Genomic DNA, 27508 nt, shown 5'->3' on the forward strand with positions numbered 1-27508 from the left:
GTCTTTGCAGTAGGTTTCCTTAAGACATACTGCTGACATCACAAAGTCTCCTCTCAAATTCCTCCCCTCCCACTGATTTCCTCATTCAGGTAATTCTAAGTCCGATTCTTACCAACTTGTTTTTGACTGACAGTGAGTGCAAAGAGAGTGGGTAAAAGAGAAAAAGGAGGGCTTTTGAAAGTCTTCATACATACTTTACCACTTTCAATGAAGGACTTTAGGCTTGTCATGAAAGTAAATTCATGAAAGGAACTTGAACTTTGCTCCTTTACAGGTAAGAGATAATTTTGAAGAGGAATGCAAAATTCTTTAGTGATAATGAAAACAATTTGCATAGTTTTATTGTTATATTAAGACTTGCTTTAACAAAGGATTTTTAAAAAATCTTTTGAAGTTTACGTAAACAATCCTGGAAAGGAAAGCCTGCTGAATGCTGATGAGGTTCAGGTTGTGAAAGAATAGTAAAGATATGCAGGACCTTTTTCTTTTTTTTTTTTAAAGAACACAATATTTCTTGGAGATGACATGTTACTGATTTTGGAGATGTCTCTGGAAAGAGGTGTCAAATACAAAACTGTAATGTGACATTGATTTGTGAAGAGACGTCTCATTTTATCATGTGCATTTATTTTATTTTCTCAAATAAGTTTCAATGGATGGATTTCTTAACTTGATCAGAAACATTATTCCTTAGACGAATAAGGAATTTTTCTGCAAGATTTCTGTGCTAATTGTAACGAGGGCAAAATTTTATCTGGAAAATGTGGGTATGTTAATTTCATGCTTATGAAAGATGACATCTAAACTATAAATGCCATTAATGCATTTCAACTTTAAGTTATTGTGTAAAACCTATGCTTAAACCAATTTAGAGGCAAATTAGTATTTTCCATTTTGTTCTAGATTGAGTGTAAAATATTTAATATAAAACATGAATTTACACCCCCTATTTAAATATATATCATATTTAACTATTGTTAATTATCTTTTTTCAATTCCATTGGGATTAATTTTGTCTTTTGACTTGACTTGATTCTGACCAACAATGAGTTGGTGATTCAAGCAATCTATTGTAACAAACTCGGAAATAACATTTGAGAATGCTCTAAACTTTTCCAAACCAAGTAAGTTCAGGTTATCACAGAACTACAACTTGCAGAATTTCCAATCAGCATGGTTGCTGTGATCACAGCACTTCTAGAAGCATAGATGATGTCATGACATCCCCATCGTGCACATTGTGAGTTAATTCTATCCATTCACCGTGTATTGATGTGCCTTGAAAATTTTAAGAACCATTACATATTATAGAGGATAATACAAAATATTTTGGTCTCAGAATTCCTAAATTAGCTACTCATGAGGCAAATGGTAAGCAATGCCTTTTTGTTTATATGCCACATTTTGAAAGTATCTGTCCACTTAGTAGGATAACATATTATGAAAAAAATGTACTCCAGGTCTCCCTGATATGCTAACATTCTACATGCATATGGCATTTCTTTTTGGGAAGCACCCAAGATAATCATAACAGCAACTTTGCATTTTGAAGTTCTAAAAGCCCAAAGTTCTACAACTTAAATTTTTAATTCTAATTCTGCATACTTATTTTATTCTCTAAAATAAATTTCAGGCAAGGCATCCTGTAGCATTATTGAACAAATAATCTCTCTCTCTTTCTTTTTTTTCTCTCTCTCTCCCCTCCCCCTTCCCTTCCTTCCTCTCGCTCCCCGTGTGTGTGTGCATGTGTATCTGTCAAGCTGCTCATCTCCTTTAGTTGTTCCAAACACAGGATTTCCAAATGTTGTTGAAGTGTCATCCACTCCTTCTCTCCAGTGGATTTAGAGGACCAATGATAAAAAAAAGAATATGATTTGTAGTTCAAATCATTTACAGTATTGGTTAAATGTTTATTGCTGATCAAATTGCAGACCAAAGCAGACCAATCTAAAACAATGCATCAGTGTTTGTCTTGGAATAATCTAGAAACAGATCATAAACTCATGTTGGAAGCCTGCACAGATTTTAAATTTTGACCTAGATGTACCCAGAAATGTCCAAGGTTCATGCTGTACAGTCAGGCTTGGTTCAAACAGGTTCAAACAGACCTTTTAAAGTTGTTCAAGCAAAGACACAAGGCAATGTAACAATAATCAACTAAGAGCGGCACTGATTTTTTTTCTTTGCTTGATTTTACAGATAATACAATTTCTTCAATTTTACAGCTTAGTGGTGTTTAGCTAATGCAGACAGTCAGTAGCCTCTTGTTATTAGCGGAAAACTAAATCATGATTCAAACTGTGCCAAGGTTCTGAGAGATAAATAACAGAAATTTAACTATTTTATAGATTCTCAAACATTTTTTCAAAGTACGTTTGTTTCTTTAAAAATTCAGACAATTAATAACATGTTGGGATCATTCCAATATTTTCTTTATTTCTGGTACACAGAATAATAGGTGCATAAATATATGAATAGGTGTATGTGTGTGTGTATGTTACACACACACAGTGACAAAAGATGCATGTTATACTAAAGACATTTTTACATGATGAAATAGTTAAAATGAAATCTCCAATCTCATGGAATCCATTATATGTTAAAACCTGGATAACTGTTATTCTACTGTTCTGTTCTTAATCTCCTGGAAAGAAAATATACTCATGAGTGAAGTATTAGAGACTCAAGCAGAACCTTTCTATTTCTGTGGGAACTGCAAGTGATTATGGGGAAGGGAATATAAATAATATACATTTTCCAGCTCACCCAAAGAGCACAGTGGTGCTATAACATATTTTACCTATTTATCTATATTTAAGATTTATAAAACCACCCAACTCAAACAATACATATGTTTGGGTTTGGATAATTATTTCTTAAATCAGGTACGTCTTTTCTATTTTTTTTAATGTTAAAGATCACATTTGGTTTGCAGTCATGTCTCAGTGGCATTTGCAGGGGGTATTAGAAGCAAAAATGAATGGAAACATTGATCCTTCTTTTTTGCTTTTTGCTACTTCTTTTTTCTTGCTTTTATTTTTCCATCTCCAGAAAACATTGGAGAAAGCTTCTTGCAGAGGCTTGTAAAGCTAAGCTATGGGCAACATGAAACAAGTCTGAGGGCTTCAAATTATTCTCTTTCTTTCAACGTGCCACTGTAATTTATGACAACATTACCTGCTTTACTCTACTACAAGAGGAAACAATTTCTAAGAAAAATGGGTTGGTAGCATGTCCTCTGAAACAGCTCACTATTCTAGGGTCTTTCCTGACATCTTTATGGTCCTAGGTACTGCAATTTCCTTCCTTCCTTCCTTCCTTCCTTCCTTCCTTCCTTCCTTCCTTCCTTCCTTCCTTCCTTCCTTCCTTCCTTCCTTCCTTCCTTCCCCCCTAAGAATCTGTGTAGAAACATGGTATGAGTCACCAGAGTCAATGCAATTAAATTTAAAATCTATAAATGAGAGAAACAGAGTCACCTTGCTGATATATAGTATAAGACCGAGACCGAGTGGCTGTGGATGCCGGCGTCCCGGTATAGCCAGCTGGTGCCATCGCTGGCTATTGGGGACGAGTCACTGACCCCCACAGAGGGGGCTCGCAACTTGGGCGTCCTCCTGGACACACGGCTGTCTTTAGAAGAGCATATGACGGCCGTGGCCAGGGGGGCTTTTTATCAGGTTCGCCTGATACGCCAGTTGCGCCCCTTTCTGGATCGGGACTCCTTGTGCACAGTCACTCATGCCTTGGTTACGTCACGCCTGGACTACTGTAACGCTCTCTACATGGGGCTCCCCCTGAGGAGCACCCGGAGGCTCCAGCTGGTGCAGAATGCGGCCATGCGGGTGATTATGGGAGCGACGTGGCGCTCCCACGTAACACCTCTCCTGCATGAGCTGCATTGGCTCCCGGTGGTCTTCCGGGTGCGCTTTAAGGTGTTGGTTCTCATCTTTAAAGCGCTCCATGGCTTAGGGCCAGGGTATTTGCGAGACCGCCTGCTGCTACCGATAACCTCCCACCGGCCAATACGCTCTCACAGAGAGGGCCTCCTCGGGGTGCCGTCGGTCAGGCAATGTCGGCTGGCGGCCCCCAGGGGGCGAGCCTTCTCTGTGGGGGCACCCGCCCTGTGGAATGAGCTGCCTCCTGGAATACGATTGATCCCAGACCTCCGGACCTTCCGTAAAGCCCTGAAGACGTTTTTATTTCATCAAGCCGGCCTAGCCTAAATGGTTTTTTAATTGGGATTTTAAATTTTATGGATTTGGGGTTTTAAATTTGGGTAGCCAATGATTTAATTCTTTTAATTATCTTAACTTTTGCATTTGTATGTTTTTTAATTTTGGCTGTTCACCGCCCTGAGTCCCTTCTGGGAGAAGGGCGGTATACAAATTAAATTAATAATAATAATAATAATAATAATAATAATAATAATAATAATAATAATAATATATGTGCATGTGATTGGAACATTGAAAGTAGGGTGACCAGTTACAGGATAGAATAAAGTGGACATAGATACATTTACCTTGATACAATTCAATAGTTAACCTAGATTTCCCTACTACACATATTCACATTTTTGTGTGTCATAAAAATAATGAAATTATTATACTATAATTAGCCTAGATTTCCCTACTACACATATTCACATTTTTGTGTGTCATAAAAATAATGAAATTATTATAATTATCAAATCTGGGGCAAGTTTAATGGCCTGTATATTAAGATGATGTTTGGGCAGTATAAATTGTCTAAACTTAAATGCTAGTGGTTTTAGTGGAAAATGCTTAACTGTTAATTTAGTGACCAATCTGAAATAAAGTTAGCCTTTTATTTTAAGGCATCAATTGTTTCCATAACAAGAGGCAATTCAATGGTTTAAAATTAGACATGAGTAAATCTTTCTTTGGAAAAAGTTGATGAATGAGTTTTGCTTAGAACATTATTGATAGCAATATTTGGGGTCAGGGAGGAATTTTCCACCACGTCAAACTAGCTAATGACTTGGAGGATGGTGATCATGAAGTTCCAGGATTAGTTCTGGTTTTGGTTTGTTTTTACTTTTTGCTTACTTGCTCAAGTCATTTTACATTCCCACTATGCAGGATATTATTTTCTACAGTTTATTGTTTGGATTTGACCTAGCAAATACATAGATATATCATGTGAAAAGGAAGGGGGGATTTTTCAAATGTGTAATGTGTTGGATTGTTCGCAATTGACTAGTTTGCCTATAATTGCCCTAAATGACATCTTATAGGGAAAGGGGAAAAATGTACTTGTCCAAATGGAGACTAACATTTTTCATATCATTAAAATGTTTGATACACAAAAAAGATGATTAAGATTGTTGGTGAACTCTAGCTGCTAAAGTCTCAGTCCAGGTTTGAACCTAAGCTGGAAAGATGCCCAAGGGAACAGCAAATAAATTGATTCTGGATCACTTACTATTGAAGGATCATTTGTGATGTCTGAATAAAAACTACATTGTGTTAGGTATGAAAGAGAAGTCCACACATGAAGGTTCAATGAAAATAGTTTTATTGCTAAAAGCCTATGCACAGGAATCTTAACTAATGGTTGGCACCTGCTTACAGTTAGATAAGGGTCAATGACATACAAGGGGGATGGTAAACTTAGTTCTCTTGTAGCTCTGTAGGGCAACCTTGTGGGCATCTGGGACCAGTTCTGTGGAGAGAGATTTTTCCATGGACTGGAGGGGTCATATGCTGCCTGCATCCCCCGGATGGAGCCTCGCTTGTTTGTGCAGCCTAGTTTTCTAGCATGCTGTGGCCCGGTGGATTGACCCCTGCTGTAGGGATTCTAGGCTGATCTCCCTTTTCACTCCTCCCCCAGGTTCTGCCATCCCGTTTCCTACAATTGTGATTACCTAATTCATAGTACAAGTGCCTTACATCTAGATTTAGCAATCATCTGTAAATTATAAATGGCCTTTCTTATTGTGCTGATTTGCCAGTCAAGACAAAAACATTGCACTATTAGTGTTCAGGTGTGGGTTATGCTAATTTTTCACATGATATTCATCATCAGCCAGTTATATACTACAAGTTTAGTTACAGCCTATCATTTGTTGTTTTGTTGCAATAGGTGATTTATAAAATACCATAGTACTTTCCCACTTTCTTTGATGTAAAATTAATGAAAAAGGAGATTAGCTATTCATATGGTTAATTACAATCACCTTGTTATTCTAAAAGGGGAAATCCTTTTGTCGACTGTAGGCTGGACTATATTATTGACTGCAAACATTTCAAGACTCAGTCTGAAGTTCTGTTGAACTTTTGAGCAGAGACAGATATAAAAGAAAAGTAATAAAGATAAGATAGTATAGAATGTAAATAAACAAACCTCATGCCACCATCATTTTGCTGATTATAATACAGTTCCTTTGAAATGTAGCATTGCAAATCTTTCCCTCATAAAGGAGAATTGGTTAAAACCTGTTATATAATTAAAGTTTGCTGTTGCACTCTGATGATTCTTTCCAATGGATTTCATGGGTTAAATTCAATGTTTTGCAATGGCTGTTTAAGCTAGCTAGAATTTTATCAAAATTTAGGTCATGGTGAAATATCTAAAATTAGACATACATTTTTTCCAGTATCTGCTAGGCATAATTTAAAACTAAATTATTAGCTCGCTGTGTTTTGAATAATTTGCAATTATCCATCAGATCAAGGATGGGCTGCACTATGTCTTTCTACCTTGCCAGGAGATTGTATGGAACAATGACAATTTGGTAGCACAGGGGGATGTGACATTTTAAAAATTTTTGGTCTTTTTGATAACATTAAGATTGACACTGAATACTATCACCATCATTAAGAAGCAATTAGCCCAGAATATAAGACATGCAGTAGCTATTTTAAAGTTTAAGGCTCAGTTTGGATCTAAATGCTTTACTGAAATCCCGAGAATGTATGTAGTTCACTCCTGCCTTATATAAATTTCAGTTACTCAGTGAAGAATCTAAGCTGCCTATAAATGTGGAGTTCCTGATTATTCAGCCAACATTCTGGATGAATAAACTCAGAAATCAAGTTTACTTATCCTTTGCTCCAGTTGCTTCATGTGATAGCATGTATTATTCTGGAAAAAGGCATACAACCTAATTTTGAAGTGATTGATCATTGTATGTACAAAGATTGTTGAAATTCCTCACCAATATTTGTGGGCCAAAAATTGGGTGGATCATTTTCCTGATTTTCTCTAGAAGAAAGGGAAATCCCCAACTTGATAACAGTAGGTTTAGGACCATCAGGTTCCCACCCTTGGCTGCATGAGAATGGCCAGGAGAAGGTCAGTGGAGGAGGAAAGCTGGCTGTAAATGGGCTGAGGTGGGAGGCTGGGGGCGAAGGAGATGTGGCCAAGGTTGGGAGCCTGAAAGTCCCATTCCGATAACAGCAGGACTTCTTCTTAACAATGACAATAACAATACTATTGAAAACAGTCAATGTTCTCATAGTGCTCTCATATGGTATTTAAAGAAATTGTGCAAAGCCAGAAAGCTACATACTGCTAAAGAGGTTATTTACAACAAAAGGCAGAATGTTTATTCAAATACTTTGGAGATCTTCTAAGTAAATAAATGTAAGAACACTTACAATATATTGTAAGCCACCTAGAGTCAACTTGCAACAAGGTGGGCAGCAAATTAATTTAATAAATATAAATAAAATGGTCCATTTAATAAATATAAATAAAATGGTCCATTCATTCCAGTTTCTCCAAAATTATCTTTAAAAAAAATTTCTGAAACAAACTCTCTCCTCGGATTGAATGGGAATTGATAGGAGGGGAAAGCAGGAAAATTTCTCTCCAGGATTACCAGATGTATGTACCAAGATAATAGAAGCTCATATCTATTTGCCCCACTTACATAAATATTATATTGAATCTTTCTTTCCAGTACATGTGCCTGAGTCATGCCATCTGTGTTTTTTTTACTTCCAAATTCTTTGATTGTCTTCTAGCAATAACCTTGATCAGAGCTATTAGGAATAGAGTATTATGATACCTCTCTGCTTCTTTGCAATTTTTCTTGATTTACTGTAGATTTTCACATCTTTTGACATGGTCCATAGAAGAAAGAACAGAAGATCTGATCTATAAGATCTTATTGCTCAACACCAGTTGGTCATCTCATATTTTGTATATTTTCGAATTTCTTAATCTCAGCTCAATGGCCTATTGATTTACTTATAAAACTATTGGCCTGCTTGTTAGTGAAAGTGTTTATAATGCAATAAAAAGGGAGAAACAGATTTCAGGCTTCTAGTTGAACAGTATAATAGAGTGAGGAAGGATGCAGAAGTTGGACATGCTTCTTATAACCAGCTAACCTGGAAACCTGTCACATGAACTGCAGTGTACTGTAGCTAAGGGACAGCCTAAGAAAGTGGCTATTCCAATTCACCTGACCTTATAAAGAATCCAAGTTACTGCATCCTCAAATCCAGTCTCAAATTCTTATCCTTTGGATGATATCATGGACTTTATAGAGTTGTTTGAGAAAGGAAGAATTTGTAAAGTTCTTGAAGTCATGGGTACACTAACTTTTTAACCTTGAAAGCCATAGAGATTGCTCACTCTAGAGGCACACATACATGCACAGAAGACAACCCGGCACCTACACACAGATATATTACTTGTTCCTATCTCTCCAAGCAATATACTGCAGATAATTGCCTTCCTGTTATTAATAAGAAACAGCTACTTGGTCCACAAACTGCTAATTAGATGATGGCATAAGGAGAGCTTTTATCAGTATCTTGATGGCCAGCTCATATGCTGATCACACACATGGTAGTAAAGTGCTGCATATTATCTCCATGGAGTAAATTATCCATCCATATTTTAGATGTGATATTTGAAAAGGATAGTCTATGGCCCTGTTGGAAATCCTTGGACATGGAAAACATGGAGATGATTTTCTCCTGGACTTGGATATTCACATTTTAGATTTTTATTTTATTTAACCATCCTTGTATGTCATTGCCTCAATTTTTTATGGGTAATAACAGATGAAGAATATATAAAAAAAATTAAGCACCCATCCATCATGAATCAATGCAGTTTTGATAGGTATCAGCAACAATTAAAACTCAACTATTCACTCATAATTTAGTTCCTCAGTGTCAGTGGCAACTGGTAATCATTCCTTGAGACACTATTCAAAAGGTTTACAGTGGAGAAAGATATAGTCCTTACTGTATGAGCTAGTTCACCTCAGGCTGTATAACACCTTCTCTTAACTCATTCTTCAGGCATAAGGAAAGGATAGTGGAGTTCTGTATTTTTTCCTGATAATCTGAAATGATTGACTTGCTTTTTGTTTTTTTCCCATTAATGAAAGTTTGTGCAGCTGCGCAAGAAAGCTCTAATTTCATTACAAATTACTCTGTGGTTTCTCCTTTTGAACTTTGGTGTTTTCCATCTCCCTTCTAAAACATCAACAAAAGCAAGGGTATTGTTGACATACTACTGAAATGAAACAAAGACCCATGGCAATTCATTCTCCATCTATTTTAAAGTTATTTCAAAGGCAGAGTCTCTCTCTTCTCTTTATTTTAGAATTCCTACTTAGTTTCCAGTAATGTTTGACTTTCCTGCAACAAATCTTACCATAGACAGCAGCTAAACTGGCTCTTTCATGCATCCAGTTTCAGACAACAGGTATAACCAAATCTCCCTAGATGCTTTTCTATCCTTTCTCCAAGAATGTGCAGCAATGGAAAATAAGGGAGGGAGGGCTTTTTCCATTCACTGCATGGAAAGCAAGAACACTTGGCATTTTCACCAACCTTGTCCTGGAATTGGGTGGGTCTCGGAAAAAGCACAAACTTCAGTGGAAAATATATATGGGTTGCATGTGAAAAAGTATTTTAAACTATAAATTGGCCACATGCATTTAATTGAAAAAAAGGCAATTATAGTATTCCAAAATCAAATTGTGAAATATTGCTGGCATGCAGGACTGGAAGTGACAAAGAGCTTCACCTCAGTAAGCAACACTAACATTTTACTAGCTGGATAGTTTCCCTCATATACACTCCCCCCAAAAAGTTTGATGGATAAAAAGGGGTGAGGTTGTAGGCCAAATTAAAGAACTGGGTGCATAACTACTGTTAGAAAAAAAATTAATAAATGCAGATGAAAATGCAGGGTTAAAGATGTTAAACAGTCAAAAACACATTCCTAAATACAATTTTGTTCAGATATATTAACATGCTTTTTTTAAAGTTAAGAATGAAGCACTGGAAAAAAGCAAAACTAAGTTCTGAGGATGTAGGATGTAGTTCAAAAACAAGGGTAATGGTCCCAGAAGTTTGGTGCAGGATCTATCTAGGAAAAAAAATATAGGAAAGTTATATTTATGTAAATCTACTTTTTTCTTACAAGGCAATTACTAGGTATCCAGGAGTATGATAGCAAGTAGAGTATGGAAAATATGATTCAGAATCAGCATCCCTTTTTGTAGTATGTCTTTTTCAAGCCATTATTTACATCTGAGTGAAAATATTAAACTACAGTCTATATAGGCACTGCCTCAAATACAAAGTGCATATATTTGTATCTTTAGCCACTTTCATTCTTTAATATATATCTTTACTGTAGTATAAACCATATTTTGGGGAAGAAGTGTGGTCTAAATATAGCAGACATTATTTCCACGGCACGTGTGCATCTTACATTTAGATACAAGAGTTCTCATAAGAAAGGATTTGCTTGTGTTTTAGTGTCTGTTTTAGCACACCATTTAAAACAACCCTAAAGGTGATGTTATCTATACAATTTGATGATTGTCCCAGGGGAGAGGAATTAAACTGCTTTTATCTCCTGAAGCAATTAGCTTTAAGTATTATCATCATTTTACTATTACTTTTAATATGAAACTGTGGTCAACAGTTAGGAAATAACTTAAAGTATTGTAGGAACATTTTAAATATTATGCCTTTTGCTTGCAGTATCACAAATTATTCCTGCCCCTCTTTGTCAGTTAAGGTCTCTGTAATGGAGCAGAAGTTTGGATTTGTGGAGAAATAAGGACCGGGCCATTGCAACCTTCCTTGTCCTTCTTAACTTCTCAGAAACTTTCAATATCATCAATCACGATAATAACTTTCAATACCAACAACCAGCTAACCAAACTTTTTTTTTGAAGAATTTGAGCAGGGGACAGGGAGTGGTAATGTTGCGGTGGTTTTTTTGGCAGAGATCTCTAATTTATGGAGTGCCTTGAGGATCCCTTCTCTCTGCACTTATTTTTAATATTTGTACAAAACTGCTGGAAGTGACCATTGAGTGTTCAATAACACCAATATTTTGATGATAAGAGCCGTGGTGACGCAGTGGTTAGAATGCAGTACTGCAGGCTAACTCACTGCTCACTCCAGGAGTTCGAATCTGAGCGACTCAAGATTGACTCAGCCTTCCATCCTTCTGAGGTCAGTAAAATGAGGACCCAGACTGTTGGGGGCAATATGCTGATTCTGTAAACTGCTTAGAGAGGGCTGTAAAGCACTATGAAGCAGTATGTAAGTTTAAGTGCTATTGCTATCCATGCAAAATGATATGAAAATGCTGACTTGGTGCCTGGAGACTGTAGGCTCAGCATGGAGAAGAAAAGACTATGAGCTTGATTTGTGGACCCTGATAACATCTTTGATTCAGAATAGGTTATACTCCACACTCCAAAGATGGTTCAACATTTGAGGTTCTCCTAGACACACATATCTTGCACAACAAAATTTTGTGCAATCTTTTCTACAGCTGCATCTTATGTACTACTTGTGACTGGAAGGCCCTGCTTACTGCAATGCACTCTTCATGGATCTTCTCTTGAAATTTCCACCTCAGATCACCCCAGACCACCCCAACGATGCCCTTGATGTGATGTCTCGCTGCCTGGAGGCCGTGCAGGTCTGGATGGGGAGGAACAGGCTCAGACTCAACCCCTCCAAGACCAAGTGGCTGTGGCTTCCGGCGCCCCGATATAGTCAGCAGGTGCCATCGCTGACTATTGGGGGTGAATCTTTGCCCCCCACAGAGAGGGCTCGCAATCTGGGTGTCCTCCTGGATGCACGGCTGTCTTTAGAAGAGCATATGATGGCCGTGGCCAGGGGGGCCTTTTATCAGGTTCACCTGATCCGCCAGTTGCAGCCCTTTCTGAACCGGGACGCCCTGCGCACGGTCACTCATGCTCTTGTTACTGTTGGACTATTGTAATGCTCTCTACATGGGGCTCCCCTTGAAGAGCACTCGGAGGCTCCAACTGGTCGAGAATGCGGCCACGCGGGTGGTTATGGGCGCAACTCGTTGTGCCCATGTGACACCCCTCCTGCGCGAGCTGCACTGGCTCCCAGTGGTCTTCCAGGTGCGATTCAAGGTGTTGGTTACCACCTTTAAAGCGCTCCATGGCATAGGACCTGGGTATCTCTGAGACCGTCTCCTGCCACCAATAGCCTCCCACCGACCAGTTCGCTCCCACAGAGAGGGTCTCCTCAGGGTGCCATCGGCCAAGTTATGTCGGCTGGCGACACCCAGGGGGAGGGCCTTCTCTGTGGGAGCCCCAGCCCTGTGGAACGAACTGCCCCTGGAAATATGTATGATCTCCAACCTCCGGGTGTTTCGCTGCGCACTGAAGACCCTGTTGTTCCGCCAGGCCGGACTAGCAACAAAATAGTCTTAAATTGGGGTATTTAAATTTTTTGGGGTTTTAAATCTGAGCCAATTTATTTACTTATTTTAAATTTTAAATTGTTGTTTGTCTGTGTTTTTAAATAGGCTGTACACCGCCCTGAGTCCTTCGGGAGAAGGGCGGTATAGAAATAAAATTATTATTATTATTATTATTATTATTATTATTATTATTATTATTATTATTATTATTATTATTATTATTATTATTATTATTATTATTGAAATGCATTGAAAGCTACAGCTGGCAAAAATGCAGCAGCCCAGGCAGTGATGATTATGTTGTGATATATAGTTGACCTCACTGCTTCTGAGCTTCATTGGATACAAGTCAGCTTCTGGATACAATCCAACTTGCTGGTCATCAACTTTAAGGCCACATAGCCTTCAGACCTGCTTATCTCAGTGACTGCCTTCTTCTGTATTCATATGTTCATTCAACTAGATCAATAGGTTCAATTCTCTCTAGGCCCCATGTTTACAACCTGTCACCTGATAACGCCTTGGAAGCTACAGGCTTGACACAAACATTTTCAGCAGTTATCCCCTGTCTTTGAAACTTCTGTCTGCAGAGATGTGGTCAGCTTTGTCTTTCTTGTATTTAAGAAAGCTATGAAGACCTACCAGTCTCTCCTTGCAAAGAAAAAGGATACACTATGACTGAAAGTGTGACTTGAATTTGTACTTCTTTGTTTTTATATTTTCTTAACTTTGTTATTTATATATGTATAGATATATTGGGATCTTTTGGGGGGAGAAGGATGGCACACAAGTGAATTTAAACAAATCAACAAGTATTTCTGAAACTAAATATTATTGCTTAATTTCAGTTTTTGCACTGCATATCAATCTGGCAATTGCTTGAGTTCCAGTGAATACACTCAATTGTGCAATTGTGAGAGGTAATTCCTCATTTCAAGGGGGGGATTTGAAACTAATAGCTAAAACTATGTACATACATGCATAAGACCTATGGACATAATTATATACATAAGAGTCTTTCTATTAAAAACAATAACTAGTTTTCACTTGCACAAATTCCCTATGTGCATTTCAACATAAGCAGGCCTCTAGAAGAGGTGAATTGTGGTATGGCTGATATCAGTAGTGGACACGATTACTTCCTTGCTGCAGCCTATTTCTCTGCACTGCCAAGTGGCCCTTATTTTTTGTTGATGTCTGCTGGTTCTGATGAAATGGTTATTTAGACAAAGTCATGAAAATGAAAACATCTATCCAAGCTTACTACTTCTTATGGCAATGTTATCTAGGATCATTTGAATGGCAATGTTATGGATCAAGGAATAAAAGGATATTATAGCAATAGCACTTAGACTTATGTACCACTTTAAAGGGCTTTACAGCCCTCTCTAAGCGGTTTACAGAGTCAGCATATTGCCCCCAACAATTTGAGTCCTCATTTTAGCTACTTCAGAAAGATGGAAGGCTGAGTCAACCTTGAACCTGGTGAGATTCAATCTGCAAAATTGCAGTCAGCCGGCAGTCAGCAGAAGTAGCCTGCAGTACTGCATTCTAACCACTGCACCACCGTGGCTCATTATACGGTGTTTTGAGTACACAATACACACACACACACACACACATATGCAGTTATGTTGGAAAGTGTGTGGAAGCTGCAAATTATGTTTTTAAATTTTTTTTAAATTTTATTTGTTTGTCAAGCATGTACAAGGTAGCAAGTATAAGTATGAACATAAGCATAAAAAAAGGAAGTAAATACAGATAAACGAGGACAATAAGACAGGGATGGAAGGCATGCTGGTGCGCTTATGCATGCCTCCTTTATGGACCTCTTAGGAATGGGGTGAGGTCCACAGCAGACAGTTTAAGGTTGAAGCTGTAAGGATTTGAGGATGTAACAACAGAGTTGGGTAGAGCATTCCAGGCATTGATCACTCTGTTGCTGAAGTTGTATTTTCTGCAATCAAATTTGGAGCGGTTTATCTTGAGTTGTTATTGATTGTTTGCCTGTGTATTATTGAGGTTGAAGCTGAAGAAGTCGTTGACAAGTAAGACGTTGTAGCAGACAATTTTGTGTACTATGCTTAGATCAGACCACAGGTGGCACAGTTCCAGATTGTCCAAACCCAAAATTTCAAGCCTGGTGGCATAAGGGATTCTGTTGTGAGTAGAGAAGTGGAGTACTCTTCTCGTGAAATATCTCTGGACCTGCTCAATCGCATTAATGTCCGATATACAGTGTGGATTCCAGGCAGACGAGCTGTATTCAAGAACTGGTCTGGCAAAGGTTTTGTATGCCCTAGTTAACAATTCAATGTTACCGGAGAAGAAGCTTCGCAAAACAAGATTAACGACTCTTAAGGCCTTTTTGCCAGTGCTGTTACAGTGAGCTCTGGGGCTTAGATCGTTTGAGATAAGTACTCCTAGGTCCTTGACAGAGTGAGGATCATCTACGAGATCATTTCCACCTAACTTGTATTTGGTGTTCTGATTTTTTTTTGCCAATGTGTAGGACAGAGCATTTGTTAGTTGAAATTTGGAGTTACCAAACTGCCTGGAATGCTCTACCCAACTCTGTTGTTACATCCTCAAATCCTTACAGTTTACAACCATTCTGACACATAGTCTAGATCACTTTGCAGATGTTATTTGTTTCAAGTATACAATATCAATTCCCTAAAGTTTGATGGTGTTTATGTTTGTCTAGATATCAATCCATCTGATACCCATAGCATGCCTTCACACAAATTACAAAGTAATTAAGTGGAGGGGCTACAATCCAGAAAGATTAATTATGCTATCTCTCATTGTTATATCGGTACAATTTAGTTATCAACATCAGCTTCAACTAAATTCTTATCAAACTTTTGCTAAAACCTGTAGTTGCAAATGGATGTTGCAATGTAATTTTTATCAAAGAGACTCCATTATTATCAACATTCTTTGCATCTAGATTTTACTACTTCTTCTTTCTGTGTCCCAGAGCAGAGATTTGGCACCGAAAACATATTCTGGCATTTGATAATTGATCATCTGATTTAGATCTTAACTTTACATATGGCATGCAAAACAAAACAAAATGTTAATGTGATCAGATGGATGGAATTTTCTATGGACACAGCTACTTACTGCATAACAGTATCCTGCTTGGGTGGTTAGATAAAGATAATCAGCCTTCCCTGAAGTCTGGAGAAAGCAACCTGCTTAAAATTATTGGGAAATGACAGATGATGTAAACTAATGAAATTATAAATACGATTAAAAATGATATATGTTGTAAGAAGAAACATCTGTAGTTTGATTGTAAGTGGAACAAAATGCGATAACAACAATGGGAAAAAAAGAAAGAACTAGCCATTTCTATAACAACAAATCAATCCAGTCAGTAAAACCCAAAATTTCATTTCTTTTCCACCTCAAGCACAAAGTCCAGAAGCAGTCTCTATGTAAGAACAAAATGTTCTTTTCTTTGATCAAAAGTCAGTTTAACCATCTCTGCCAACTCCATCAGCTTTTGTAGCCATTCATCAATGGTGGGAATCAAAATGTCCTTCCATTTTTGTGCATACAATAGTTTTACTGCTGTCAACATAAATAAGATCAGAGTTCCAAATTTTTTTCCAAGTCTTTTTCCATTTAACCCAAAGAAAATTTTCTGGTTTCATCTTTATCCTCATTTTAAGAATTTTCTGTATTACAATATAAATCTTACTCCAAAATTTCTTTGCTGTATCACATGTCTACCATAAATGATAAATGGTCCCACAAATACTAAGTATTGTGAGTGGTTGTACAGTCAGCCAGCTATTCAAATGGGATTTAGTATTTTTATCTACCTCCAGAATCCTTCCCAAGAATCTGGGATAGGCAGATATCTGATGGTGTTAAAAGTATCATTGCAGGATGTAAGCTGTTCCAAGTAAAGCTGCCTTTTGCAATTGACTGATGGTGAATTTGTCAATGCCAGTGGTGTTCAAGTGGTGCTCCATTGATTTGGAATTGCATTCAAGGTGTCTGTTACTATTGATACTAGCTTTGCTTTCTTTTGCCACAGTCATTCTATGTCTATTTACAGATCTTTGTATTTTGTGATTTTCTCCAGTTCTTTCTCAAAATGATAGAAATAGAGTTTATTTCCTGTTTTGTCTTCATTATCTACCTGCTATTGGGGTTGAATATCTCCACAGCCAGCTTCATTTTATTGAAGGATGGAAAACAAGAATATTACCATCAGTAGTAACTTACTACTGAAAGCACTAGTGATTACTTTAGGGAATGTTTGAGTTTTTCTTGAATTGCAGAAAGGTAGATGAAAAAGCTGTTTCATAATGCAAGGGATGTAAGATAAACTAAGTAATCAAAAGGAGATGTGGAATTGGGTGAAATGTGGAACTAGCAAGACAATAATAAAACCACAGCAGATTGATCTGAATGCTCTGACATTTTATAAATACACATCAAAGGTGTATAACTAATCAAGAAATGGTAGGGATAATCATCTCCTGTCTGTGGAGTGTTACTCATAAAATTATCGGCTATATACTAAAAGAAAGTTAGAGACAGAAATCTATCACTTGGATAATTTAATCTTTTCATATTGATGAAAGGTGCTATCTTTATTTTTTAAATATGTTTACATATTTTTATTAAAAAATTTAAATACAAAAAAATATTAAAAAGATAGTTTTTAGTAAAAAACAGAATATAGAGGAAAAAAGAGGAAAAAAAGGCAAAGAAAAATACAGAATGCCCACTTCCACACTTTTTTCTAACTTTTTTTAATTCCTAAATCCATAGATCATCAATTCATTATTTTTTTCCTTCAACAAAAAGTCCAAGTACAATTTCCAGTCTTTCAAAACAGGATTTTTCGTTTTTTCCCTGACAAACATTTTTATACGCTTCTTAATGAAAAAGTGGCCTTTAAAACTTGTTGTTGTTCAGTCACTAAGTCCAACTTTTTGTGACTCCGAGAACTATAGCATGCCAGGGCCCCTTTCTCCTTCTCCACTACCTCCCTGAGTCTGCCCAAACACATGCCCACTGTGTTGATGACACTATCTAACCATCTCATCCTCTGCTGCCCCTTCTCCTTTTGCCTTCAGTTTTCCCCAACATCAGATCTTTTTCAATGCGTTCTCTCTTCTCATTTGGTAGTCAAAGTATTTGAGTTTAACATTAAGTACATATCAGTTTGCCTACAGGGGGAGTAGGTCAACAGATGACGCCATAGCTACTGGTTTACATTCTGTAGTGAGCCATCTGGAGAAACCCAGGAACTATGTCAGTATGTTTTTCATAGACTATAGCTCGCCCTTTAACACCATTCTGCCAAGCATCCTTATCAAAAAGCTGACTGACTTAGATTTTTTCTCTTCCATCTGTGACTGGATCAATGACTTTCTGAGGGACCAGCCACAAACAGTGATGGTTGGGTCTGTCATATACACCCCCCTGAAGCTTAGCACTGGCTCTCCACAGGGCTGTGTGCTTAGTCCCTACCTGTATTCACTGTACACACATGACCCATCTACTGTGATCATTAAGTTCGCAGATGACACCACTATACTGGGTCTTATTACAGGTGGAGACAAAACAGCGTACAGGGGGGAGGTTCAAAAACTTTCCACATGGTGCTTAAAAAACAACCTGCACCTGAACATCAGCAAGACCAAGGAGATGGTGTTGGACTTCCGGAGGAAAAGAGAAGAACCTGCCCCACTTTACATTGAGGGGGGCTGTGTAGAGAGAGTTTCCTCCTTTAAATTCCTGGGAGTCCATCTCAGCGAAGACCTCACCTGGAAAAACAACACGATCCAGGTGGCCAGGAAGGCCCAACAGAGACTCCATTTCCTTAGGGTCTTGCGTAAAAACAGGGTGGAACAACAACTGATGACCTCCTTTTACCGGTCCACAATAGAAAGCGTCCTCGCTTATTGCATCATGGTATGGCATCACTTATAAAATCACTTAGGTAAAAAATCACTTCTTTACCCTCCTACCATCGGGAAGGAGATATAGAAGTACAGCCAGCCGCACAAACAGGCTGAAGAACAGTTTTTATCTGTGGGCTGTCAGACTCCTGAATGAGAAATAACATCATAACTATGTAGTATAATGGACTGCAGGGCCGGCGCAATGTGTAACATGTTCACACTGGTGCAATAGGACTGGGTGTTTTGTTAATATGATTTATTGGGTTAGGGATTTTCTGTCTTCACTGTGAGTTCACTGTGAGTCTTCACTGTGTGTATTGTGTTGGGGGGGGGTGCACTGAGGGAGCTCAACCAATTTCATTGTACATATGTTGTACATTGACAATAAAGATTTGAATTTAAATTGAATTAAGTATTTGTCCTTCCAAAGGCCAGTCAGGATAAATTTCCTTCAGGATTGACTGATTTGATCTTCTTGGAGTCCAAAGAACTCTCAAGAGTTAGAACTCTCAAGCATTACAATTCAAAAGCATCAATACTTAGTTCATCAGCCTTCCTAAATTGCTCCAACTGGCTTTTTAAATAGTAATGAATTAAAGTAAATTGCCAATTTTGTATTCCTGTTTTTTAAGAGCTTCATGATATTAGGTCAATTCATCAGTGAAAAAACACACAAATAGCAGATATGCTCAAGGATTTTGTTTAGCCTGCATTTTGAAGTAAACCGACTCAGTCTGTATCTCATATGCTTATGGTTTTGATTTTGCAATTCTTCAAATTTTGTTAAACTCAAAATGAACATTAAAATCTACACTTAGGATAAGGAAATAAGTTACTGTATATATTTGTACTTATATACATTATATATACTTAGTTTGTTTGTTGTTTGTTGATACTGTTGATTGTATTTTAAGGTTGTGAATGTTTTAAACAATTTTATTTTTTTTAAATCTAATAAAGTTTGTTTTTTAAAACAAAAAAAAGGATAAGATCATTTGGGATTTAGGGGAAAAATACCTTTAAATGCTTATGTGTGTACGCATTGTACAGATTTTTTTTAAAAAAAGAGAAATTAACTGATTAATATGAAATAGTATGGAAACAATTAAAAATTAAAAACAGAATTGACTAGACTTTGGGTAGCAATTGATTTAAAATGGAAAAAGACTGCTTCTATTGTACTCTAATCCTGAACAACCATTTATTCTCTTTAATTGAAGATAGAAGTGAATGGATTAGAAATATGATAAAGATAAAAGATTAATGGAATAGAGGAAAGCAGAGGACAAAGCACTTAGGTTTAAGAAATAGATAACCATGTGCAAAACATCCATCTGGTAAACAGAAAAGAGAGATCAGAGGTTCTGAGACCTCTGAAAGTAATAAAGCTTGTGAATAAATCCTGTTTATTAAAGTTAATAAGGAAAGTGATTAAATCCTGTTGTTTTTTCAGGATTCTGTTCTTGGCTGTATTACTCATTCATCTATTTATGGTGGTAATCATAATAGGTTTGTTTCTTTCTGTGTAAGTAAAGTGGGACAGGGATACTTGCTTCTCCATGGAACTATGGCATTCAGATTAGTGCCTATGTAGCATTTGAAAATGTAAAATGATACAGAACTGAAATGCTCAATATTGTTTTTAAAAGTACATGTGGGTGATAAGATCTCTGTAACCTGCTTTTAACCTGGCACATGGCTCTGATTTAATGGAGTGGAAAGTTTAGCTCTTTGGCAAGCTAAACCCTGTTGAAAATTGCCATCTTAAGAAGGCAGATAATAGTTACGCAGCATAAATAGGATCAAAGGTGAGACAGAAAGAGATGGAAAATACCAATCTTTCTTTTGGAAGCTAGTTGTGTTAATGAAGATCCACTGTGATGATGTTTGAATTCAAGGAAGTTAGAAATCAGTTCCTGGCAGGAGAGATGCAAAACTTCTTAGCGTTTTGTACTTCAGGAAATGTCAGTCATTTTTTTAAAAAATGAATAAAACAGGTCATGGGGATTCTTTGCATAAAATATTTTTTATTCCATTCCCTTTGTTAAAATTATTCTTAAATAAAATAATTGATGTAGGATTTGATGCAATTTTTCTTTAAAAATGATTGTGGCTCCCAAACCATCAAACACAGTAAAAAAATTCCAGACAAACAAAAATAGTAAAATGTACTAGATTTTTAAGGTCGACAAACAACTGTAGCTATATGTAAGCTTTTTTGTCATGAGTCTGGCTGTAACTATATTTCTAAAAGTTTAACCCAGTAGTATATCTATTCATTAAAGCCTATTCATTAAAAAAAAATTGAGCTGTTACAACTTATGGTTTATTGGTCATATTAGTTCAATAGGAAGTAAAACTGTCATAGAAAAACCCACAATGAATAACATTTTCATATCCCCTTCCTGCAAATACATGAATATACCTGGAGGTGTAGCCTCATATAACATTTACTCATCTTAAAACTTCTCATTTTTACCAATGCCCCAGTCCTCACTTCAGAAATTATAGGAACTATGTCAACTTGATTCCAAACATTCTCATTTCTCAGCTTTGTGAGTTCCAAGAAACATTTCCCACATGCTTTATTTATACCACATGAACCATAGGACATGGTTAGAGGCAGAAAAGCCAGATCCATTCTCTCTTTTCTTTGTATGTCACAATCCCAGAAAGGGGAAGCATCTGACAATTCATGAGAGGAGAATTTTAATTTTAAAAAGTAGTTTTTTTAACCTTACCTCAGAATTAGATTGGAGAATACATAGACCCATCATGTGTCAATGGCATTGAAAAGATTCTGAAATGGACTCACATTTATAGAAGTTAGCTGGAATGCCCAGTGTTACAACAGAGAAATTGGAATAAACAAAGCAGAGGTTTGGAAAGAATGTGATCGTTCATGCTTCCAGGCGTTAAGTCAGTCAAAATTGGGAGGAAGGAGGTGAGGGGGGGGCAGATTGTTTCTGAGGAGACATTTACTGCATGCTTCAGGGTCTTTTCCTCTTGTACAGCTGGTGTAGGCAACCGTCATTGCACTGGAAGTGAACATCCAATAACCATGACAGCACGACATTCCCTGCAACCCTTCTTTAATCTGATAAACATGGCACAGAGAAGGGGGGGAATTCTTTATATGCATTTCTTTGGGTTTTAAGTTATAAACAACAGGAATTCAGGATCATGTGAGAAGAGAGATGATGAAAGAAACAGAATGCAGGAAGTCAGGGGAATACAAGAGGCCAGGATCGGATGGGATCCATTCCAGGACATGAAAGGAAGTGACTAAACTGATACATGAATGTTACCTAATAAAGAAACACAAATGGAGAGCGGAAGACACCAAGGACTGGTGAGATGCTATTCTAATACTTAAATGTTTATAGGTCAAAATCCAGAAATGATAGAAAAGAGGCTGCTTTGAAATATGGTGAGAAAAAAAGCCTCTGGATCAGTGGATGAGAAAGACTGACAGAGAATAAGGTTGTAGGTCTTGCAGGGACAGGCTGGTGGTGCTTGGGAGGTTTTTTAATTTTTAAGGGAGCCTGGAGCTGTAGCACTCAAAGTGCTATCCAGGCAAACTGCTTTCTCTTGTCTTGGAAATTCACAAATCTTCAGCCAACTTGTCACATACCTCAAAAGATTAATGTGGGCTGATTTCTAGCCCTCAAGGTTCCCAGACTCAACAAATCTTCTTTGAAGCTCATCTTGACAACATCTGGAATCAGAGTTCAAGAAATGAGGGCAACTTTTTTCTTCTTGACAGACATCACTTCCTAAGGCAATGTAAGATTTACAAAATTAGGCATGTTTAATAATAACATTGAAAGGAGAGGGGCTTCTTTTTTAAAAAGTTTTTGTATGTGTATTTTAAAACTTGTTTCATGATATTGTTGTGCCAACAAGCCTTGGAGAAATTGAAATACAAGAGTATCTATTAACACCTCAATTGTCATGTACCAAGGACATATGAACATTGACATTTACTTTCATTCATCTAGTTCTAGATTATCTACAGACTGGCAGAAGATTTCTAGGTATTGCACTCCAATCAGCTCCAGGCCTATTTTGAAAATCCAAGAATTTGAATCCATCATATTTTTCATGTAAAGCAGGGATATCTATAGCCTTTGTCCAGTAAGGGAAAAATTATCAGTTTCTCCATACTAATTAACACCCCCTTTTACCAAAAAATTTGCAGTTTTTGTAATTATTTCCTCTTGAAAGAGGTTAATTGAATTCTTAATCAATTTACACAGGGGAAATTCCATAGCTGTAGTTATTTCTAGCATAGACAGTATTATGTAGCTTTGAGAAAGTTACACAAATGTTCAGAGCAAAATGTTCTACGTTCTCTACAGGTTTATATTGTACCACTTTCCAAGTTTTGGCCTTTCACTGATGAAGACATTTATGAATTATAGTCATATAAGAAACAACAGCCCTAACCACCACCACCCAAATAGTTATTTCTGATCCAAACAGTGACTTATTAATAGAGAGTTAGCCATGATCAGTTGAGTTTAAAGGAGAACAAGACATGGGAAGAAGAGAGAAGAGTTCATCCTTGAAATTTTCCCAGGACATTTTTCTCTGTCCAAAATCTGGCAAAGACAGTTAATCCTCTTGATTTTCTGTGCCATACATTCGTTTTTAAAATATTTTGTTCGTGATGATTTTCACGTCTTTCTCTCAGATGCATTTCCCTTTTTATCTCTGCAGCATTAGTTTCTCCAAAAAGTATTTCTAATGAGTTGCCCTCTCCCTTTCTTTATTGTTCTTGCCTGCAGCACTAACTCTTTGAATCTCCTTTTCCTGTTTATTTTCTGGATATCTTGCACAGTGTGCATGTTTGGGTGTGCATATTGATTTTGCAGTCACACTTACAGAGAACCTCAATTCCTTTGGTTGTTTTGAGGTTCGGGAGTTGTATGTAAGCTGTTCAAGGAAGTAAAAATAAATGTTAATTTATTTTCAGCCTGCCAGCAGTTATTCAGTTATGGGTGCAAACATAAATACTTTACTGACAAAACAGGAAAGTTGCACTAATGAATAATTACACTGTTATCCTGGGCTGGCAGAAATATCTACTACAAATTCATATTTGGTTTCCAGAAATGTTCTTTTAAGTAGTTACACCAGGGACAAGTATGTTTTCCCACCCTCTTTGTGCTTCATAAAAATGAACTACTTATTAAAAGCTCTCTCCTGAAGCAAAACAATGGAACAAAATAATACTATCAGCAACAACTGCCAGAGTACAAAGGATGCGAGTTTAGAGGATGGGTGGTTTTTTTTTTTAAAGTTCAGGAAGTTTTGTTATTGGAAACTCCTCTTAACTTGCTCTTGCTTTGTACTACGTAACCACTGTCTGGTTCTGGATATTGTGTCCTTTTTTGGTCCCATTTAATGTCTTCTGTATTTGCTAAGGGATGGGCCCTAAAGCTACTCAGAAAGCTGAATTTGTGAATGACCTCCTGTTTTCCGCTGAGTCTTTGAAATTGGAGAGGCTCATGATATACACAGCCTTGAAGAATTTTCAGGTGCAAAGATTTCTTTCTATGCACTTACAAAACTGCTAGCTTTTCTTTTCCTTTTAACCCCACTATGCGCAAAGTACGATTTGTGAAAATTATGATCAAAATGCTTATTTAAATTTTTAATGGGGAGAAAAATACAGAACATATTAGGGGGAAATGAGGTTGGGAAATGAAATGTAAATCACTACAGTAATGAGAAATAGATCTCCTGAGTGTTTGAATCAAGTTTGGTTCGTTAATTAATTACTTTCTTGTCTTGCCTAATAAATATGAGAAAATTCTAAATAGTAAATGGAATTGATTTGTTAAAGCAAAGACTTATCACTTATATTGACTCAGAAGTAGGAAACAATGCCACTACTTTCTGTTCACTTCATTGCATGTTGCCAGTGACAAATTTCATTTATAATATTTTTATTATATAATCATTTTTACCTATGTGAATGTTATGCAATTTCCATTGTTTAGTTTTGATATCTATTATCAGAATATCTTGGGGTTCTTTTTAGACAGTAACTATTATCCTCTCTCTCTCTCTCTCTCTCTCTCTCTCTCTCTCTCTTTCTCCCCTTAGGTCTGAAGAGCAGGTAATGGAAGCAACACAGATCAGTATGTCACAAGCCTCACTAGTCAATGGCAACATCAGTGCTAAAATGAAGAGAAACAAACCTCGTGTGATGTCTAAAAGTGGTCACAGCAATATCAGAATTGACAAAGTAGATGGTATTTACCTGCTTTATCTTCAGGATCTGTGGACCACAGTTATTGACATGAAATGGAGATACAAACTTACATTATTTGCTGCTACTTTCATCATGACTTGGTTTCTGTTTGGAGTCATTTACTATGCCATTGCATTTCTTCATGGAGATCTGGAAGAGAGCAGATACCCTCACAAACATGTCCCTTGTGTCATGAATGTAGATTCACTAACTGGGGCATTTCTCTTTTCTTTGGAATCCCAAACAACCATTGGTTATGGCTTTCGGGTTATCACTGAGGAATGTCCACATGCTATTTTTCTCTTGGTGGCTCAGTTAGTTCTCACTACGTTGATTGAGATTTTCATTACTGGAACTTTCCTGGCCAAAATTGCTAGACCTAAAAAAAGGGCTGAGACCATTAAGTTCAGTCATTGTGCTGTCATAACCAAACACAATGGACAGCTTTGCCTTGTAATCCGTGTAGCAAATATGAGAAAGAGCCTCCTGATTCAGTGCCAGCTAACTGGAAAGCTTCTTCAGACCTATGAAACCAAAGAAGGAGAAAGGATTCTGCTAAACCAAGCTAGTGTCAAATTCCACGTGGATTCATCATCAGAAAGCCCTTTCTTGATTCTACCTCTGACTTTTTACCACATTTTGGATGAGAGCAGCCCTTTAAATGACCTGACACCCCAAAATCTAAAGGAAAAGGATTTTGAACTCATTATCCTTTTGAATGCCACAGTAGAATCCACGAGTGCTGTATGCCAGAGCCGAACTTCATATATTCCAGAGGAGATCTTCTGGGGTTTTGAATTTCTGCCTGTGATTTCTCTTTCACAGAATGGAAAATATGTTGCAGATTTTAGTCAATTTGAGCTGATCAGAAGAAGCGTCGACTGTACATTATACAGTACGGACCCTGAAAAGCAAAAATTGGAAGAGCAATATCGAAAGGAAGATCAGAGGGAGAGAGAACGCAGAACCATGTTATTACAACAAAGTAATGTTTGATGGCTCATCTATAACAATTTCTACTGTATATAACATTTCTATCTGAAAGGCGTTTACTCAAACACTATGATTTTATCAGACTGTGTTATTACTTCTTTTTCAGTTTTTGTGTAACATATGCCACAACAATGGGAAAGGGAGGTATACTTTGGGAGTATAGAAACCTGCCTTAATATGAACAAGACTGTTATTATGACTAGCAGTGGCACACCAGAGTTCCAGATAGGAAATTTCACTAGCAATATCTGGAACTGGATCCATGACGTCTACTGGCATCTTTCTCCAGAGCGACAATGAAGTAGAATGGTTAGCACATTGATATTGTGCTGCCAATGCCTTTGTGATCTGCATCACTGGTGATGAGCTATGCTATTTTGTCCACTATAACCCAGGGTAGAAAGTCAATAGCGTTAATGGCTCTACTTCTTAACTCCAAGACTCCCTTCCATCTTGCCATTAGAGACAGGATGTGGTTAGCATGTTGATCTCCAGAGCTATACTATCTTCCTATTGGTTAGTGTTTGATATATGACAATTGATTTTTAATGGTTGTGCCTGAGGTTTGATATATTGAACATATTTTTCCAGATACAAAAGTTTGATATTTTGAACATATTTCTCCAGATATAAAAATCTACATTGGTGTTTGTTTTAGATATAAATAGCAATTTTTTAAAGTTTATTGACAGGAAGTATTATGAACACTGGTACTTTGTACAGTACAGTACAGCGACACCAAAGACAGTTTGTGTGATTATGCCAAACTTCTTTTGTGTGGATCTTAATTGCTATTTTACTAAACTGACATTTTTTTCTCTTTGTCCAGTTTAAATTTGTACATTATTGATAATGCATAAGGTCAAGATCAGAACGGAAAAATAGAGGAAGATCAAGCTTTGCTCTGAGTTCTCTCATCAGCACATTATTGATCAAAAGCTTAATAGGAAGTTCTCATATTTTTACTCGTACCCCACCCGTATTATTTTTATAAGTAGATCAAGGTGCAACCCTATCCAATAAACCTTCCTTCTCCTATTGTCCCCAGAACAACAACCTTGTGAGGTGGGTTGGGTTGAGAGTGAGTAATTGGCCCAAAGTCACCCAGCTGGCTTTCATAACTAAGGGAGGATTTGAATTCACAGTTTCTTGCTTTCTAGCCTGGTGCCTTAACCACTAGACCAAACTGGTTCTTATGTAAACAATGGTTTAAGGAAAGTGCCTGTACACATCCTTTTTGTGGTGATTTTAGATGACCAAGAAAGAACAAAATAAATTGCTCCATAACCTTTTTCTTGAATACAAACTTCTTTTTGCCCAGATAGTCTTCGATTTACTCACCAATGCAAGTGATCACGTTTCTCTCTCTCTCCCTCTCCCTCTCCCTCTCCCTCTCCCTCTCTCTCTCTCTCTCTCTCTCTCTCTCTTCCCTCCCATACTTTGAAGGACAGATTTAAAAACATGTAAGGATGGTGTTGAAGACAACAATCATATAGGGGAAATTCTAGTAATAATATTTTGCTTTTAAGAAGTAATCTATTTTAAAAAGTTGTTTAGCTTTGCTTTAGAAAACTGTTTAATGCTCTTAAATAAAGGATTCTGAAATAGTTACTGGCAA

General features: G+C 37.1%; 1 protein-coding gene across 4 annotated transcripts; it reads left to right on the forward strand.

The window, feature by feature from the left end:
* On the forward strand, positions 1 to 27508 carry KCNJ15 (potassium inwardly rectifying channel subfamily J member 15). 4 transcript variants are annotated; one of them, XM_034402636.3, is made up of 3 exons: positions 114 to 274; positions 24066 to 24178; positions 24750 to 27508. In XM_034402636.3, exon 3 carries the CDS (start codon positions 24766 to 24768, stop codon positions 25891 to 25893), a length of 1128 nt encoding a protein of 375 aa, XP_034258527.1. In that variant the 5' UTR covers positions 114 to 274; positions 24066 to 24178; positions 24750 to 24765; the 3' UTR covers positions 25894 to 27508. The 4 variants fall into 4 exon arrangements, with proteins under 4 accessions (XP_034258769.1, XP_034258448.1, XP_034258527.1 ...); XM_034402878.3 differs by lacking the exons at positions 114 to 274; positions 24066 to 24178 and adding an exon at positions 1 to 89; XM_034402557.3 differs by lacking the exon at positions 24066 to 24178 and having other exon boundaries at positions 77 to 274.

Source organism: Pantherophis guttatus, chromosome 5 (genome assembly GCF_059756535.1).
Source record: "Pantherophis guttatus breed Tessera chromosome 5, ASM5975653v1, whole genome shotgun sequence".
In the NCBI taxonomy this organism is placed as follows: domain Eukaryota; kingdom Metazoa; phylum Chordata; class Lepidosauria; order Squamata; family Colubridae; genus Pantherophis; species Pantherophis guttatus.